The sequence below is a fragment of the Linderina pennispora genome (genome assembly GCF_002104995.1).
Source record: "Linderina pennispora strain ATCC 12442 chromosome Unknown DL89scaffold_8, whole genome shotgun sequence".
Taxonomy (NCBI): Eukaryota; Fungi; Kickxellomycota; class Kickxellomycetes; order Kickxellales; family Kickxellaceae; genus Linderina; species Linderina pennispora.
Window position 1 is genome coordinate 219806 of NW_024468256.1, and position 12308 is coordinate 232113.

A 12308-nucleotide genomic window follows, 5' to 3' on the forward strand; every position below is an offset into this window, starting at 1 on the left:
AATTTCTGGGCTGACGATATTGCATGAAGGAGCTCATCGAGCTGGCATTTGTTTGGCAGCAAAGCAGAAGATCCCTTTGATTTCCTCAAAAACTGACACGTCAACTATATCGCAAAGCCGGCCCTTACACATGCTGCCACATCCACATCTCACATGTGCCTGCCTATCAGCATGCTACAGCAAACATAAGTAGCATGAACTACGTGTGGTACAGGACTCCCGTTTGCAAGTGCCTTATCCAGATGGCCATCTCTTGCGCCTGGCACACAATAATAACGCTCGGAAGTGTAGCAATCTCTCGAGCCAATGTAGCTCTAGGATCGCTGGAGAACTACAATCCTGACATATGAGAGATGATGATATCACTAATCTCGCATCATTGCTCGTACAGCTGTGCTATGGCGGCTGGCTCGGACCATGAGGACCGCTCCGGCTCGGACTAGTTCGGCTCGGTCTGACAGGCCGCACATGCTCTTGTGGGGCTTGTAGCACAATATATGAGCAGCCAGCTCGCAGCGTCGCTTATGCCGGCCTTTCCAGGATTATTTTATAAACAATGGGAATAGCTGTACTTCCATTCGGAAACACCTCGGCAAAGGGCCTTGTACAGAGGCACAATCAAGACACAGCACTACAGCAGTGAAAAATAAGGTGAGCCCACCATTCTCAAAAGGGTTGGATAGTTTGCATTCTCTTAATAAGATGCAGGGCTTATTCTAGTTGCCAGTGTATTCACTACATAAACAATAGCAACAATGGCATGGTGGCGGCACAAAAGCCACTTAAACACTATGATATTGGGAATGTATACAGCTCCACTGCCGTAGGGCTCAGGGGCTCAGGGGCTCCGTTCGTCGAAGCGACCTAAAATGGCCCTAGCATCCCCATCTGTGAAAAGCTAACATATAATATCGAATACGCTTCTTCTTTGCAGCTCCAGATATATCATGCTCGCCAAGACTCTCGCCATAACTTTCCTTGCTGCTGTTGTATCGGCCCAAAAAGTCAGCGACCTATGCAGGCTTGGTAATGATAAATGCCTGGGACTCTTCTCTGGATTGAAGTGTGCCGATGGACGGTATGAGGAACTTATTTGCGGGCATTATAAATCCTGCATAGTTAATAACGGTGAAGCTGACTGTGACTATGTAATTGATCAGTGATCCAAAAGCTTGCAGAGACATTGAGAGTTGCTTCTGAGGTGGTAGTATTCAATACTCAGTCACTGCCGTACCATACAGCGGGCCGATATATTAATACCACCCTCACACAAGTCCTGTTGACAATATTTATGATTGGTTGCTTCCAAATATATTCCTAAATGCATTTTGCGATAACCATTGAGGTGATATAACTTACAGCGTGATACCGAAATTCTGTATTGCCTACAACCTGCATACCCAGATCGATGGTACACAGCTGTGCTGCTGATAGTGTGTGCACAGTAAGCTAATCGACAACATATGACCATGTGAATAGCAAGTGTCGTTAAGCAACTGTTGGTAGGGCTGCATTTTTAGAATCCATAAAAAAACCCGAGCAAAAGGTGATAGCGTAGGGCTATGATCCCTGCATATATATATATATATGCTGTACGGCTCTTGTCAATATCACCACATAGTTTGGTGCTAATATCACCTGTAAATCCAAAGCCATTGTCTTCACTTGATAATTACTTTACGTTTTAAGAAGCAGTGTAGGTAGCAATCATTTGGATAAGAACACCTGCAGGCAGGAGTCCTGCACTACACGGAATTCATACTAAGTGCTTGAACTCTAGATACAGGCCAGTCAGTGGCCAATGTGCCCTTGTGCCTAACCTGTATCGATATAACTCCGAGAACGGGTGGTCTTTGGAGCTAACTGTGGTTCTAGGATCGCTACAAGACTGCAGTCCACTATTCACTATACTCGAAGATTCATATACTCGGACAGTATCGCAATAATGGCTGCCCAATGAGCGTATATGTCTGATAACAAGACCGCAGCCGGTATTGCCCAACAACAGAAGCATGAATGCCTAGACATTTCCTAAAATATCTTTCTTCTCTAGCCTATTCTTTATACTACCGCAAAAAAGTTCTAGTCAACTTTATTGAGAGATCTAGTTTGCTAAAAGGTACAGTTACCGAATAATACTGATCGCTCGTAATCGTCAAATACTCCAAGCACAGCCTCTGCTTGTAATTGGGTGGGGTTTGTGATAAATTGGAGTGTGACATTTATACCTGGTGTTTGGCCCTCATCAAAAACAGCATCAAGTGCCTTTTTTTGTTCACGGGTAAGACTGCTGGGGTCAATCTGGACGATTCTACTCTCAATATAACCAGAGTTGAATGCCCATATTTCCTTCACGCAAATGTACTGCTCGCGGGTTAGCTTAAACACTGCCGAAAGAGCAATGCCAGCGAGTCCAAGATTCAGACCAACAAATGATAGTGAAGGCAGTTTCATTTTAAAAGCTGAGCAAACAAATGCAATGTTTTGGATCCCTGGTCAGAATAGTAATTATTTATAGGAGCTTGACTCAGGAATCCTTGTCGATATGCTCGAATATGTTGCAAAGCCCCGTTTGGAGTATCAGTGAAGGATATACTGGGAAATTACAGTACTATTTATTCCACAGGAATGACTTCGCTTCGTTTAGTTCAAACCGTTATCAATGTTTGCGTTGTATATACGCCACAAGGGCCTGGCAATTGTTAAATTCCCAATATTGCGTGGGTAGCTGTATATGGCGTATTGCTGGTACGTTTATTTGGTGTGTAAGTTAAGAAATCTTTAAGGGGTATGTTTTGTGTTGGAGGGAAGTAAAAAAGGGAAAGGGTGTGCTACGCAGCCGCGCTAGTGCGCCACTATATCTAGCTGGTGAAGTTAATATTAAAACGGACTACAGCTCATGATTGGTCATATGGCATACCTTTTACTATCAGAAAATTAGATTACTTCTCCTCATCCTTTTCCTATTCTTTCGTTTTGTTCTCGAATCGGTCCAGTCACCGGTCTGGTCTCTCTTCTTCTCTTTTTTCGCTAACTCCCTATTGATCTCTTTAAGACTGCCTTGGTCTGTCTCTTTTCCAATATATTCTCTTTTGCGTGGGTGCTACAGCCCGACCAAACTCAATAGCTCGTAACCTCAAACAGTCACTAGTTACCACGCTTCCCCACTACAGCGATATTTAATATTGATATATGTTGACATTCGGGGTCCGGAGTCCCCTTGCGCCACCATAGACAAGGCCGAAACGCATACGTACAAAGGCCCAGACAGACGACTAGCCTTCCTTCTTCCCCTCAGTCAATTTTTGGAGAAGTTATTTTGTTCCATATATTCGATAACCACCCATTCCCCAAGTTAACACTTGCAAATTGAGGTAGCTAGAAATAAAGTTAGCATTGGAGTTGAAAACGTCGTTCGCCTGGTTGACGCTGATATTGTTGGTATACAGAGTGTTCTCGTTGAAGCTGGCATGGTAGAAGGCACTGTTAATGTTATTAAACACACACAAACGGAAAGCCCCAACCCTAGCCCTAGCCGTATTGAGCATGAATAAGCTCGGACTCAGCAGCAGGCACAGGATTGCTTGACAGTGCAATTAAAGCCAGGGCGATGAGAGCAAAAGTTGAGGTACAGGCGTTGACTATAGTAAACAGAAGAACATTTTTAAGATAGGTGTTGAAACAAATCGATGCTGATACCAAGTATATGTAGGAAATTGGTTGTTGGCTGCTACCTATATAGTCAAGAGCGATATAGCATCTGTATGTGTCCAGCGATCTATCAGGGAGTTCCGCTGATACCAATTTTCGACATGTCAACCAACATACGTCTGCTCAAACAGCTTGTTCACATTGCCTGTTGTCTTATGCACCAAATGAATGGATCCATTTTTGCTAGATGCAGGAACGCTATTCATCGAGTTGGTAACAGTCTTGGCTGGAGTCTAGAGGCACCCTCCAGACAGCAACGAAGAGACACTTGCTCATGGCGTTGGTCAACAGAGTATCTACTTTATGATGCACTTCATTCTAGCGGAGACCCTTTTTATTAACCCCGTCTGTACACCAAGTAAGCCTATCTTTCCTAGCTGATGTAGAAAATATGCACAAGTCCGCTGTTGCTGTATTATCAAGAGAAATGATGGTAGAGTGTATAGCTAGACGTTGGTGCTAGAATCTACCTGCAATGCTACGAAATTCAAAAACTGACTTTAATCAGGAGAATCCACTCGATGTAGCGAGCTGTTTCTATCTTCTTCGTTTTCAAAAGTCTCAGACCGAGATATAGCCATGCTTAGCTTTCTCTGCCTCATACTCGGCCATTTCGATGATGTGCTTGGCTTTCTCTCTTTCGAATCGTGCCCTATCTTCCTCATATTGCTTGATGTATGGCCTCTTTTCGTCGTCTGTCAAGCCACACCACTCAGAGGCCACGAGTCTGCCAATCTCATCAGAGAGAGCGTTGGGGTTCTCTTTACAGAGGCGGTTGCGGTTAGTTACGCCATAAAACAAATATGGAGTGAGAGGAAGCTTGGGACCTTTTGGTCCCTTTAGACTAAATTCATTGTTGCTTGCGGCTTGTTCGACAGATTCGCCAGACATGTTCGTGGAAGCAGCAGAGGAAGACATCTGAAAGGAACGATAGACTGCTTGGGGTGTGCTGAAGAATAAATTGCCAATAGATAGTTGTGGATGAGTGGAGGAGGGAGTCGACACAACCCAGCTTTATATCCAACGAAAGACAGCAGAGAAACTGTGCATGGCTGCGCAATTTTCCATGGAGAGCGTGAAACCAAGTCGAGCAGTGGATTTACAGCCTGTTCCCAGCAAGCGTGGGGCAGCCAATCATTTGTATATTTATCGGTAGCTTTCTTGGTATACCATCACCTTCTCTTTAGCATGCGCTCCTTGCAAACTGTCTGGCATAGTGGTTAACCTGGTCAGTGTCATCTGAGATAATGTGTTGGCACGTCCGACAACATTGATATTTGAACATACCGCATTGTTCTGTCTCGAGGGGGTGGTTATTGGTGAGAAGTGGCCCAGAGACATGCTTTCAGCAATGGCAGTTTTGGGCTATACAAACTACATGAGCTTGGTGAACATCTGTTGGCTCTAGACTGGCAGCAGCAACCGTGTACAGCCCATGTGTGAATCCAAGCATTGCTTTGATACTTGATCTCACGTGCCTCATACCAGCGCACCAATCGGAGTCCAGATCGTTGACTATCGAGAGTTGCTGTGATGACACGCTTGCTTGTGTACGCGTTCTGGGTAATGTTCGTGTCGAAAATTTTTTTAACATAATCCCTGTTCTCTTCAATTGAGCTACCCAATTCTCTGTTTTCTGGCACCACTTGTACTGTTCAATCTTTCCTACTCCGACAACTGGGGTATGGTTAAAATGCGCGAGCCACGGGTCCGCGAACATTCAGACTCTGAGGACGTGGTCGTCAAAGCAAGTATCGGCCTTTTGTTTCTGCTGGCTGCGCAAAAAGTGCAAGTGCATTCGGCATTCTAGGTAAATTGGGGCACCCTGCTAATACTGACCTCTGGCTGTAGTCAAAGAAAGCGAAGGCGACGCACTCCAGAACGCTTGACAATGGAACCCGGGGTGACCACACAGGCGTGGTTCGCACGCGCGGAGTCCAGCAAAGGAGCGGCGCACAGGGCGTTGTGCCGGATATTGGCATTGTCGAGTGTGTCGAGTTGGTGGACTTTATGTGCCACGAGCACGTCAAAGTCAACCTGTGTCCCAAGGTGAACTTCATCACTGGCCAGAATGGCAGCGGCAAGAGTGCAATTCTGACCGCGCTGATTATTGCGCTGGGCGGGAAGGCGACCCTGACTAATCGCGCATCGAACCTAAAGGGCTTCATTCGTGAGGGCCAAGGCAAAGCGACAGTGCGGGTGCAGCTGCGCAATTGTGGTCCCGAGGCGTACCATCCGGAGCTGTTTGGTGCGTCGATTCTGGTGGAGCGGGTGCTGAGCAGCAGTGACTCGGGGTCGGCTTCACAGTTCAAGATCAAAAACGGCGAGAGCGGGGCAGTGGTGTCGCGCAAGAAGGAGGACTTGGTGGCCATTGTCGACCACATGGCGATTCAGATCGATAACCCGATCAACATTCTGTCACAGGACGCAGCGCGCGAGTTCCTAGCCAGCACCAGTCCCGACAAGATGTACCATTTCTTCCTTAAAGGCACGCAGCTGATGCAGCTGAGCGACGACTTGGAGGCTGTGTGCAAGGCGATTACCCGGGCACAGGCCAGCATCGACCGCAAAAAGGAAGTGCTTCCGGAGATGAAGGCCGAGCGGCAGCGGTGGAAACAGCATTACGACGACATGAAACAGGCACGCAATCTCTCTGAGCAGGTCACAGACCTCAGCAAGCAGATGGCATGGGCGATTGTTGAGGAGGCGGAGAAGGAGGCAAGTGGAATCGAAGAGACATTGCAGGTGCATCAGCGAAAGATTGAGAAAATCGACGAAAAGGTCGCTGAAGAGAGTGCACGAATGGAGGAGATTCAGAGCAAGTCCAAGGAGCTGGCGGAGAAGGCAGACCGAGAGCTGGCGCAACTGGAGCCATTACAAGCCGAACGCAGCGTCCCGTATCACGAGCTCAGCGAGATCAACGCTGCACTCCGCGAGTTTAAGCAGACAGAAGATGAGATGAACTCGGTTGCGCGCTCTACCCGACAGCGCCGCGACGCCATTGCCAAGGAGCTCGAGGCAGAGCGGGCACGGCTGCAGGGTGATGACAGGACAGGCCGCATCGCCATACAGAAGCAGGTCGGCACCAAGGAGGAGCAGACCAAGGCCGAGGAGGCCAAGGTCACGCAGTTGCAGGAGAAGCAGCTTGAGTACGAGAACAAATCGGCAGGGTTGCGCGAAAGCAAGAGTGCGCGGTACCGTGACGTTGACAAGCACACGGTTGCGGTAACCAAGTGCAGGAATGCGCTGGACAGCCTGGAGAAGCAGACCACCAACCATATGAATGCGTTTGGGAGGGGCGTGCCGGAAGTACTGGGTCTAGTTGACCGGGCACAGTGGCGCGGTATGAAGCCAGTTGGGCCGCTGGGCAAGTTCCTGAAGCTGCGCGACTCCAAGTGGTCCCGGGTCATCGAGAGCTTGCTGGACAAAGTTCTGAATGCGTTCCTGGTTGAATCGCATGCAGACCGACAAACTCTGGACGCCATTATGCGTCGGTGCGGGTGCCAATCACGCATAATTATTTGCAACACAGAGCTGTTTGATTATTCGCATGGCGAGCCCGAACAGCGGTTTACAACTGTTCTGCGTGCACTGGATGTCAGCAACGAAGTGGTGAAGCGGCAGCTGATTAACCTGAACCGCATCGAGCAAGTGATTCTGGTCGAGCAGCGCGCGATGGGTGACAAGATCATGCAATCGAACAAGGGGGGATTCCCACGCAACGTGATAGCGTGTCTGACAGCCGAAGGGTACAGCGTGGGCACGCGGTCCGGGGGTCTGTCAACGCAGGCAATGCGAATGGTGCCGCAGTCCGGCCGCCTGGGTGAAGATGTGGCCCGGATGATTGAGCGCGAGAAGAAGCAGCTGGCGCAGCACAACGGAGAGCTGAACAAGGCGCAGCGTGCGCTGCAGCAGGTTGAGCGCGAGCAGGAGGGGCTCAAGACGAAGCACATGGATGGCAACAATGCGATCCGACTGGCGCGCAGCCATGTAAACAAGCTGCAGGCCGAGATCCAGCAGCTGCGCGACCAGCTACTGAGTGATGAGCCAGCCAAGATCTCAGCGCTGGAGACCGAGCACGGGCACCTGACACAGCAGCTAGAGTCGATCAAGAGCCAGTTCCGTGACCTCTTTGCGCAGCAGCAGGCGAAAAAGGAGGAGATGGAACAGATTGAGAGCAACATTGCGCTGGTGGATGCCAAGATTGCGCGTACCAGAGAGCATGCGGCGCAGCTGCGGCAAGAGGCTGACGACATGGCGTCGGAGCGGCAAAAGCACATCAACAACACTGATTACTGGAACGCCAAGCGTGTTAGCCTGCAAGAGAAGGCCGCAGCACTGGAGCGGCAGCACGCCGATGCCGAGGCAGTGGTCCAGGAGCAGCAGGTGCAGGCGAGACGGGTCAGCGAGGAGCGCGTGCGCGTCAAGCACCCGGCAGCGACACTGGACCGCATGATCAGTGAGTGCAAGGCGCGGCTGGACGAGATCGAAAAGTCCAGCCGCATGTCGCTGGACCAGGTGGCCGAGAAAGCCGACCTCCACATCACGGCGTATGCCAAGGCCAAGGAGGAAGTGCGCAGCATCAGCAAACTCGTGGCTGTGTTGAAGACAGCGCACCAGCAAAGGCTGCAAAAGTGGATCCAGTTCCGCGACTCGATGACGGTGCGCACCAAGATGCAGTTCACGCAGCACCTGTATCAGCGCGGATACATGGGCAAGCTCGAGTTTGACCACGCCAATCGCACACTGGTGCCCAAGGTGCAGACAGATCAGGATCTGGTCAGCGGGCACAACTCGAGGAACAGCCAGCCACAGAACGGCGAGGGATTCCAGCGAAAGGACACCAAGTCGCTGTCGGGCGGCGAAAAGTCGTTCACAACCATCTGCCTGCTGCTGTCGCTGTGGGAGGCCATGAGCTGTCCGGTCCGGGCGCTGGACGAGTTTGATGTGTTTATGGATGCAGCCAACAGAGCCATCGCCATGCGGATGATGGTCGACAGCGCAAAGTCCAGCAGCACAACGCAGTTTATCCTGATCACCCCGCAGGACATGAACGTCAAGCCCGACGCCGATGTGGCAATCTTCAGGCTTAGCCAGCCGCGGCGGGCTCCGGCTGCGCGGTAGCCGATATCTAGATTTACGTTAATTTATCACCTGTTCAGATCACATGCCTGCTTGGTGCTGATAATGGCTCGGTTTTTCACCTGCTTCATTTTGAAATCGCCTGTGCATTTGCTTTTTCAGTCAGCAACATTCATTTTCCGACCCAATTCAACTTCGCTTTAGTCAAAATGGAGAGTGCGTTCGCGAGGCTGTACCGCACATCGAAGCTGGCGAGCTTTGACCCGAAGATCAAGCAGGTGTACACAACGTTCTCGGAGGCAGCAACACACGGCGACTGGGGCCTGAAGCGCACGATGCCGTCCAAGGTGCACACGCGTTTGGTGACGATCGGGTCTCTGGATACCAAGGAGCAGATCACACCGTTTGAGAGCGCGAACCAGCAGGTGATGATGGTGAACGCGTGGAAGGAGAACTTCCCCGAGTCGCGGTCGCCGCGCTCGGCGCCAGCCAGCAACAGCATGTTCTCGGCAACGCTGAGCCGCTTCGACGGCGAGCAGGCGGAGGAGGCGGATGCCAAGAGCTCAGGACCAGTGCGTAACATCGGCCTGATGACACGGAAGCAGTGGGAGGAGTTTTTGGACGAGGCGCGGGCGCGGCGCGGCGAGTGGAAGCAGGCAGTGAAGGACGGCAAGGTTGTAGTGGAGGAGGCGCTGTCGTTTATGAATGCGACCAACATGCGGAACACGTCCGAGGACGGCATCCACAACTCGCCGACCTACCACGACTACGTGCCAGCGAGTGAGGAGCTGCAGGTGCAGGGCCGTGTGCTGAACCGTGCGGCTGGCGGCTATGCTGTTGCTGTGCAGGGCATTATTGCGTACCTGCCGCTGCCAAGTCACTCGGCCGAGGAGGGCTTCCAGTACCGCGATGTCAAGACGTTCTATGTCGCGTCGGCCAAGTTTGACAGCCACGGCAAGCCCGATGTCATTCTGTCGACACGGCCGCGTGGCACGCGCGAGTCAGCGCTGGTGTTTGAGACCGGATCGAGGGGTGGATTCTCGTACTCCAAGGGAAGAAACGCGAAGCCGAGCGAGCTGCAGTCGGCCTACCTTGGAAGGATCAAGGAGCTGCTCCATTCCAGCAACATGGCTGGTGTGACCAAGAAGGGTGGAGCAAAGACGAAGCCCACCGATCCTGTCGCCGATGCCATTGATCTGCTCAACAAGCCTGACCGCAAGTAAAAACACATTCAAAACGTCGTTGGAGGCAACAAATATATTAAAATTCTTTGTCTAGAGTTCCTCGCGAGCAGTGGATCTGTCGTCGTAAGTCTGGATGTGCGCGTTGCGCACAATATTGGCAACCGGTGGCTCAGTGGTGGCAGAGTCGATGATATGGCGCAGGTTGGGCGTGAACGGTAGAGGCGTGAAGATGCGTGTGTCGGATGCGGTCGTGGTCATTCCGGGCCGGTATGTAGTCTCCATTGTCAGCGTGATGGCTGGCACCGGCGTGCGGACTGGCGGCTCCTCTGCAGCAAAAACTGCTACGGCGGCAGCAAGAATCGAAAGCAGGTATGTGTGCATATGTTGGCTATGGGCTATCCGTGTGCTGGCCACTTCTGGTGCTGGTTCGAGGCCTAGTTGGAGTTTTTATATGGTCAAGGTCGCAATTTCAAAATCGGCCCCCACCCCCTGACCCATGAGCTCAGCTGCTGATCGAAGCTGGCGTTTCATCGCAGGCGTCTTTTTTGTTCTTCATTTTTTGTGTTTTATCAATTAGTTACCTTGTTAAGAAATGCCGCCAAAGAACGACTCGGATGCCAAGAAAAAGGCACGCGACGACGCTCTGCAGTTCCTGGAGACACTCGAAATCGCTGATGAGGCCGAGGCCGAAGCTGATGCTGCCGAGAATGCCTCCGCCAATGCAAAGGATGCTGCCAAGGAGAGCGACGGCGAAAAGGCAAAGGAGGACCCCAAGACCATGCTCAAGTTTATTGATGACCTGACAGAGTCAGCGGAGCAGCCAGCACAGCCAGCGCACCAAGCGCAGAGCGGCAGCTGGTCGTGGGGCGGGATTTGGGGCCAGGCGGCAGCTCTGGTTGAGCAGAACGCGCAGCTCAAGAGTGGCATCGGCAAGCTAAAGTCATCGATTGATCAGGTGCGCAGCACCGAGGCATCGAAGATGATCGAGGGGCGGGTGAAGACGCTGGTGAACCAGGAGAATATCACCAAGTTCAGCGGCGAGCTGAAGCGGTCGCTGGACTCGGTCATCGACACGATCGCACCGCCGATCCAGGATCACGAAGTGTTTACGGTCCGGCTGGTGGATAACCTGCAGGACAGCAACATAGAGAGCGTCGTGTACCGGACCATGGACTCGGTGTTTGACTTCCACGGCCACGGCGAGATTACCGTGAAGAGCGCGGCTAAGGAGCTGGAGGGTGCTCCCGAGATGCAGGCTAAGCGCGGCGACACCTTCACGCTGCCCAAGGGCTTTGACGGCGGCTATGGCGCGGCAGTCACGGCTATCCAGTTTGTGCAGCACGCGGTGGAGGGAATGGCGCAGCCAGCGGAGGCTGCTGGGGAGGAGCCGAAGGCGCACGCCGAGAGCCCGCTGTTCTACAAGGCGCACAAGACCGAGCTGCTGCTGGGAATCCAGCCGTTCTCGGTGATGCCTATTGAGGACCAGGGATTCCTGGGTCTCTGCGTGGTGCTGCGTGACCCGGCGCGCAAGCAGACGCTGCGGACATTCTCGCAGATGCTGCCGCTTGCATGCTGGGCTGAGCCGCGCGACCAGATTGTGGATGCTGACGTGGACGTCGCACTGGGCAGCACCGTGACCATGGCCACCGATAGCGCCGTGCAGCGCAAGCAGGAGATGAACGAGGAGTGCCTCTACGAGGCCGTCATGCTAGCCGTCAAGAGTATTGCCAACGAGTACCTGACGATGCGGCCAGCCGAAAAGTAGCTTCTTGGCAAGTATCAACTCAATCGACTCACATGTGGCCAGGATGGCTTGTCCCCGTGCAAATGGATGTTCTAGAAAAAGCTGGCCCATTGAGCTCGACAATTGCTGCGTATGTAAAAGGCGCGTCCCAAACAAAGGGGCTCGCAGGCTTCGGTGTGCGGGGGAGGGGATTGCTGACCCTGGCCTCGGTCTTCTAGAAGCGCGTATCTGCAGCCAAAAAATAAAAATGCTCGACTATGAGCCCCGTGAGAGCACAGATAAAAGGCGCAGCAGCGGATCTCCCTCCTGGTCGCAATGACGGAATTCTGCGGTCTGCTGTTTGTTGTGCCTCCTTGGTTGTTCACACGTGCCCGCTGAGCAACAAGATCCGAGCATACGCTGTCTGCTAGGGCACCGTTTTTTTGGATATAAAAAGTTCCGCATCCAGCGCCTGACTCTTGTCCAGCACTCTAACCTACTCTCCTTTTCTGCCTCTAAATCTCTCTTACCAGGCCAAAGAGTCAGCTACAAACTCACAGCACACTACCCCCAAGCACCAAGCCCAGAGCCCTCGCCTTTAGCAATTT

The 12308-nt window shown here is 52.0% G+C and overlaps 7 protein-coding genes across 7 annotated transcripts; 4 read left to right on the forward strand and 3 right to left on the reverse strand.

Annotated features, from left to right (window-relative positions):
* The first annotated feature begins 912 nt into the window (after positions 1-912).
* On the forward strand, positions 913-1326 carry DL89DRAFT_268047 (uncharacterized protein). Its single transcript, XM_040887772.1, has one exon. The coding sequence runs from the start codon at positions 948-950 to the stop codon at positions 1161-1163; it is 216 nt and encodes a 71-aa protein (XP_040742742.1). The 5' UTR covers positions 913-947; the 3' UTR covers positions 1164-1326.
* Positions 1327-2076: 750 nt separating this feature from the next.
* Positions 2077-2465, reverse strand: DL89DRAFT_268048 (uncharacterized protein). The gene has a single exon (XM_040887773.1). It carries the CDS (start codon positions 2452-2454, stop codon positions 2113-2115), a length of 342 nt encoding a protein of 113 aa, XP_040742743.1. The 5' UTR covers positions 2455-2465; the 3' UTR covers positions 2077-2112.
* A 1705-nt stretch (positions 2466-4170) lies between these two features.
* Positions 4171-4602, reverse strand: DL89DRAFT_247095 (HMG-box; the record flags this gene model as incomplete). The annotated part of the gene is made up of 1 exon (XM_040885117.1): positions 4171-4602. One exon carries the CDS (start codon positions 4600-4602, stop codon positions 4273-4275), a length of 330 nt encoding a protein of 109 aa, XP_040742744.1. The 3' UTR covers positions 4171-4272.
* A 673-nt stretch (positions 4603-5275) lies between these two features.
* DL89DRAFT_169417 (P-loop containing nucleoside triphosphate hydrolase protein) lies at positions 5276-8919 on the forward strand. Its single transcript, XM_040883776.1, has 2 exons — positions 5276-5458; positions 5563-8919. Exons 1-2 carry the CDS (start codon positions 5396-5398, stop codon positions 8833-8835), a joined length of 3336 nt encoding a protein of 1111 aa, XP_040742745.1. The 5' UTR covers positions 5276-5395; the 3' UTR covers positions 8836-8919.
* Positions 8920-10293, forward strand: DL89DRAFT_169379 (uncharacterized protein). Its single transcript, XM_040883774.1, has one exon. The coding sequence runs from the start codon at positions 9003-9005 to the stop codon at positions 10014-10016; it is 1014 nt and encodes a 337-aa protein (XP_040742746.1). The 5' UTR covers positions 8920-9002; the 3' UTR covers positions 10017-10293.
* DL89DRAFT_268050 (uncharacterized protein) lies at positions 10068-10391 on the reverse strand (the record flags this gene model as incomplete). Its single annotated transcript, XM_040887774.1, has 1 exon — positions 10068-10391. A coding segment is annotated over one exon (324 nt), but the record flags the coding sequence as incomplete, so codon positions are not given.
* DL89DRAFT_169380 (uncharacterized protein) lies at positions 10294-12071 on the forward strand. The gene has a single exon (XM_040883775.1). The coding sequence runs from the start codon at positions 10570-10572 to the stop codon at positions 11740-11742; it is 1173 nt and encodes a 390-aa protein (XP_040742748.1). The 5' UTR covers positions 10294-10569; the 3' UTR covers positions 11743-12071.
* Positions 12072-12308: the final 237 nt, after the last annotated feature.

Coding starts and splice junctions, on each gene's coding strand:
- DL89DRAFT_268048 (XM_040887773.1), bottom strand. CDS start 2,454: ATGAAACTGCCTTCACTATCATTTGTTGGTCTGAATCTTGGACTCGCT.
- DL89DRAFT_169379 (XM_040883774.1), top strand. CDS start 9,003: ATGGAGAGTGCGTTCGCGAGGCTGTACCGCACATCGAAGCTGGCGAGC.
- DL89DRAFT_169380 (XM_040883775.1), top strand. CDS start 10,570: ATGCCGCCAAAGAACGACTCGGATGCCAAGAAAAAGGCACGCGACGAC.
- DL89DRAFT_169417 (XM_040883776.1), top strand. CDS start 5,396: ATGGTTAAAATGCGCGAGCCACGGGTCCGCGAACATTCAGACTCTGAG. Junction 5,459..5,562: donor CTGAGGACGTGGTCGTCAAA/GCAAGTATCGGC, acceptor CTCTGGCTGTAG/TCAAAGAAAGCGAAGGCGAC.
- DL89DRAFT_268047 (XM_040887772.1), top strand. CDS start 948: ATGCTCGCCAAGACTCTCGCCATAACTTTCCTTGCTGCTGTTGTATCG.